General features: G+C 39.6%; 1 protein-coding gene across 2 annotated transcripts; it reads left to right on the forward strand.

Annotated features, from left to right (window-relative positions):
- Positions 1-615: 615 nt before the first annotated feature.
- Positions 616-4443, forward strand: YSL6 (YELLOW STRIPE like 6). 2 transcript variants are annotated; one of them, XM_086240472.1, is made up of 7 exons: positions 618-1140; positions 1252-1424; positions 1701-1798; positions 1997-2134; positions 2628-2817; positions 2955-3087; positions 3279-4443. In XM_086240472.1, exons 1-7 carry the CDS (start codon positions 771-773, stop codon positions 4214-4216), a joined length of 2040 nt encoding a protein of 679 aa, XP_086096598.1. In that variant the 5' UTR covers positions 618-770; the 3' UTR covers positions 4217-4443. The 2 variants fall into 2 exon arrangements, with proteins under 2 accessions (XP_086096599.1, XP_086096598.1); XM_086240473.1 differs by lacking the exon at positions 1997-2134 and having other exon boundaries at positions 616-1140.
- Positions 4444-4945: the final 502 nt, after the last annotated feature.

Raw genomic sequence — 4945 nt, forward strand, 5'->3', positions numbered from 1 at the left:
TTTGCAAGTTTTCAAAGTTGGGGTACTAAATTGATACACAATGAAAGTTGAGGTACTTTTTTGCTAGTTTTCAAAGTTGGGTACTAAATTGAAACAACATATAAAGTTGAGGTACTAAATTGTAATTTGCTCTATTTTTTATCATATACTTGGATGAAATTTACAAGATTAAACAAATTATTAGGGATGAAATCTGTTGGGAGTAAAAAGAAATGGAGGGGGGTGTCCCCAACTTAGATTTCATTGGATTTTAAAAGTCCAATGAAATCTAGGTGTCCTCAATTTAGATTTTAATGGATTCCAATGAACTTTAGGTGTCCCCAACTCAGATTTTAATGGATTCCAATGAAATTCAGGTGTCCTCAAAAAGTCATGGATTTCATTAAGTGAAGGATTTTAATGGATTTGGATGAATTTGGTTGGATTTGAATGCATTTTTTATACATAACAAATTTTATAAGAATTTCACCCAATTTCTTTGAATTTTAATAGATTCTATAAATTTTAAAATTCATTAAACTTCTTTAAAATCTGAGTTGGGACACCCTCCGGAGAAAATCCATTGACTATTGAACAAACTTTCAAAAGGCTACGCTACCTTTCCCTGTTGTCAAGCAAAGTTGCCAGCTACCCCGTCTGCACGTCTTCACCACACGCCTCTCGCTTACAAGGAACATTGAAACCATGTCAAGAATCTCTTGACCTTGAATTGAAATCCCTTTTCAGATTCCAATCACACAAAAATATCAAAGGCTCGTAGAGTCGTAGTCATGGGGACCGAAGCAGAAAAAGCCTCCGTGGAGATATCAGAGCCGTTGCTCCACGATTCAGACAAAATCCGAGCCGTTCACTCCGTCGACGGCGATCAAATCCCCGAATGGAAGGACCAGATCACGATCAGAGGACTGGTCGTCAGCGCCGTGCTCGGGAGCCTTTTCTGCATCATCACGCACAAGCTCAATCTGACGGTGGGGATCATCCCGTCCTTGAACGTCGCCGCGGGACTGCTAGGCTTCTTCTTCGTCAAGTCCTGGACTGGCTTTTTGTCCAAATTAGGTTTTTCGGTTGCGCCCTTTACCAGGCAAGAGAACACCGTCATTCAGACCTGCGTCGTCGCTTGCTATGGCCTCGCTTATAGCGGTAAGTCCTAACCTCTCTTTCTCTTAATCGGATAATTGACTGTGTTCATCATTAATTAGGTATGAATCACTGTAATTAAATTTCTATGCGCCTATGTGATATCAATGACAGGGGGATTTGGTTCGTATTTGATTGCAATGGATGAGAGTACATATAATCTAATTGGTGCTGATTACCCTGGTAATCGGCCACAAGATGTTAAAAATCCAAGCTTGTGGTGGATGACTGGTTTCCTCTTTGTTGTCAGCTTCCTTGGGATCTTTAGTCTTGTTCCGCTTCGTAAGGTAACTACTTCCCCTGTGAAGAATTTATGGGTGCTACATATGAGTTTGGTTTTGAATTTATGGGTGCTACTGCTGTTTTCTTTTCCAAGTTCTAGCTGATGGCAACTATGTTGCTCGTAACTTAAGTTGGTTCTAGATGTTTTTAAAATAAATTGAATTGTAATCATTGGCTAGGCCTTATTAATGATAGAAGTTTAGCATGCCTTGTTGCCAACCATGATTGGCATATGTTGTATTTGCATGTATCCTCTCACATCTCTATGCATTTGATATCAGGTTATGGTCATGGATTATAAACTTACATATCCCAGTGGGACAGCTACAGCAATGTTGATAAATAGTTTTCACACCAACACTGGTGCCGAGCTTGCCGGGTAAATTCTGTGTCTCTAACTTCATGTATTGTTCAATAGTAGTGCACTTTTCCACCACTGAAATTGGTTATTTTTTATCCTTACAAATGTAGCTTTAGAAATCCTCAAGCCCTTTGTATCTATTAAAATAGATGCATGCTGTGTGCTGATTTTCTGTATTTTTTTAAATTTAATATCTATGTAATCTTATTTTTGCAGGAAGCAAGTAAGTTTTCTTGGAAAGTATCTAAGTTTAAGCTTGATTTGGAGCTGCTTTAAGTGGTTCTTTAGTGGTATTGGAGATGCATGTGGATTTGACAACTTTCCTAGCTTTGGATTGACACTATTTAAGAACACGTAAGGCTATGGTTTTCTTTATGATTCAGTCTCACTCCCCTTCTCGTCCCCTTCCTTTCCCTCCCTCTCTTTCCACACCCTTTTCAACACTTGTTTATAAGTTGAGGTAATGCCCAACACTACTAGTGGAGCCAGTGGTGGCAGCTGGTGATGAAAAACACAGGTTTTCTTTGTGGATGTGCCATACCCATTTTATGATGAAACAAATATGGGAATTGGAAGTGAATTGGTATTTTGCATTCACAAGTCCTACCTCATCTAAACATGGCAATGGGAATGGAAGCTTGATAATGGGCAATAGGAGGGGTGTTGTGCTCCAATTTCTCTCATTGAACCAATGAAACCTGTTTAGTGAGCGTATATTTTGGGCTTTGACCTGGATTTTATTTGTTTCGTTCTGTGGAAGTGGCTTAAAGGGTTCTTTTTTAGTAAGATGTACAATATATTTATATTAGTGAAGTTGCTGATGTGTTACATGACTTGCTTCATGCAGGTTTTATTTTGACTTCAGTCCAACTTATGTTGGATGCGGTCTGATATGCCCTCACATAGTCAACTGCTCAGTTCTTCTTGGGGCTATCATATCATGGGGTTTTCTCTGGCCCTTAATATCCCAACATGCTGGGGACTGGTATCCAGCTGACCTTGGTAGCAATGATTTCAAAGGTCTTTATGGATATAAGGTATTGCATAGACATTTCCATTTGAGGCACACTACCTTATGTTGAACATACGCTCTTTCTCTCTCTCTCTCTCTCTCTCATGTTTGTGTATTTGCTCAAAAGTGATGTTCCTATTCCCCTCATTATGTTGTTCACAGGTCTTTATAGCTATTGCCCTCATATTGGGGGATGGTCTCTACAATTTGATCAAGATTATAGCCATTACTCTTAAGGAAATATGCAATAAGAGTAGCAAACAGAGCAACCTTCCTGTTGTTAAAGAGCTCTTAGGTGAGTGTTTATATGGTCTCTGATATTCTTTGAAAACGTTTGTCACTCTTTAGCATTGAAATCATATATGGAAAAAAAAAAAAAACATTTGACATAGTCTGAGTGGATATGAGTAAATTTTGCATGTATCTTAATTATACGGAAACTTGTCTTCCGCTGAAGATTAATAGTTGTTGATATGTGCTAAGCAGATGGTGAGAGTTCTGAAGTAGTACCGCTAGAGCAAAAAAAGAGGGATGCGGTATTTCTTAAAGATAATTTACCAACTTGGCTTGCGGGTTCTGGATATCTGGGCCTAGTTGTAATATCGACAGCAACAATGCCAATCATCTTTCCACCTCTCAAATGGTATTTGGTTCTCTGCTCATACATCCTTGCTCCTGCCCTTGCCTTCTGTAACTCCTATGGCACTGGCCTCACAGACTGGAATTTAGCTTCAACTTATGGGAAAATTGGCCTTTTCATCTTGGCTTCAGTGGTTGGAAGTGATGGTGGGGTTATAGCTGGGTTAGCAGCTTGTGGGGTGATGATGTCCATTGTCTCTACTGCAGCTGATCTCATGCAAGACTTCAAGACAGGTTACCTCACTATGTCCTCGGCCAAGTCTATGTTTGTTAGCCAGTTAGTGGGAACAGCCATGGGTTGTGTGATTGCTCCATTAACATTCTGGATGTTTTGGACTGCTTTTGATATTGGGGCACCCGATGGTCCGTACAAAGCACCCTACGCTGTCATATTCAGGGAAATGGCAATTCTGGGTATTGAGGGCTTCTCTGAGCTGCCCAAGCACTGCTTGGCTATGTGTTGTGGTTTCTTTGTGGCAGCTCTGGTTATAAACCTCCTGAGGGATGTGACTCCTAAGAAAATGTCACAATTCATTCCAATTCCGATGGCTATGGCAGTCCCATTCTATATCGGAGCATACTTTGCCATCGACATGTTTGTTGGGACAGTGATATTGTTTATATGGGAGCGATTGAATAGGAAGGATGCAGAGGATTTTGCTGGGGCAGTTGCTTCAGGTCTGATATGTGGCGATGGGATTTGGACCATTCCATCAGCGGTCCTCTCTATTTTCAAGATAAATCCACCCATCTGCATGTACTTTGGGCCTTCTTTGAGCAGTTGAGTAAGGTAGTAACAGGCCGTGTTGTAATTGTAAGTTGCTTGTGCTGAACTGGGGGGGTTGGTTGGACTTTGTAAATAAACTTATGTATGATTTATTGGGGTTGTCTAATTTTCTTCCTCTTACTTCCATGTACATCTTCGAACGGTTGAATACTTGGAAGTATCGACTCGCCTTTCCTCTTCCATTTTTATAAAGTATGGTAAGGACGGCTATACATTGGCTATATATATGTATATATATTGATGACCCTATCTATAAATATATTTTAATCTCTCAATAAAAGAATATTTAATATATTTCTAAATTATCATTCATGCACCCAAGTTTTTCTTTTCCGAATTAAAGACAATGAAATGTATATATTTTAATATAATTAATTTGGTGGTCGTGGGCTGTGCCTCTCTGTATTGTAACTATTCATGTGGTCCAATTCCATAAACTATAAATCTATAATCTATGCTTTTGGAGCATGAAAACCAGAAAGCAATCGGGTATGATGAAGCATCTGTAGGTTTAGGTAGCCTTGTGGCTTGGGGACGAAGCCTAAAAGTCGATGCATTAGGCTGACTGTTCGAAAGAGTAAGAGGTAGTAAACGACATAGTGGCCCCCTACCAATTAAGGACAAGGACAAGAAAGTACAATCCACCTCATGTCTCATGGATATCTAAAGAGGGCTGGTATTTGCACACATTTTTTTTTCTTTTTGCACACCGCTATTAAAAAAAAAA

Source organism: Dryas octopetala, chromosome 4, assembly GCF_963921425.1.
Source record: "Dryas octopetala chromosome 4, drDryOcto1.1, whole genome shotgun sequence".
In the NCBI taxonomy this organism is placed as follows: Eukaryota; Viridiplantae; Streptophyta; class Magnoliopsida; order Rosales; family Rosaceae; genus Dryas; species Dryas octopetala.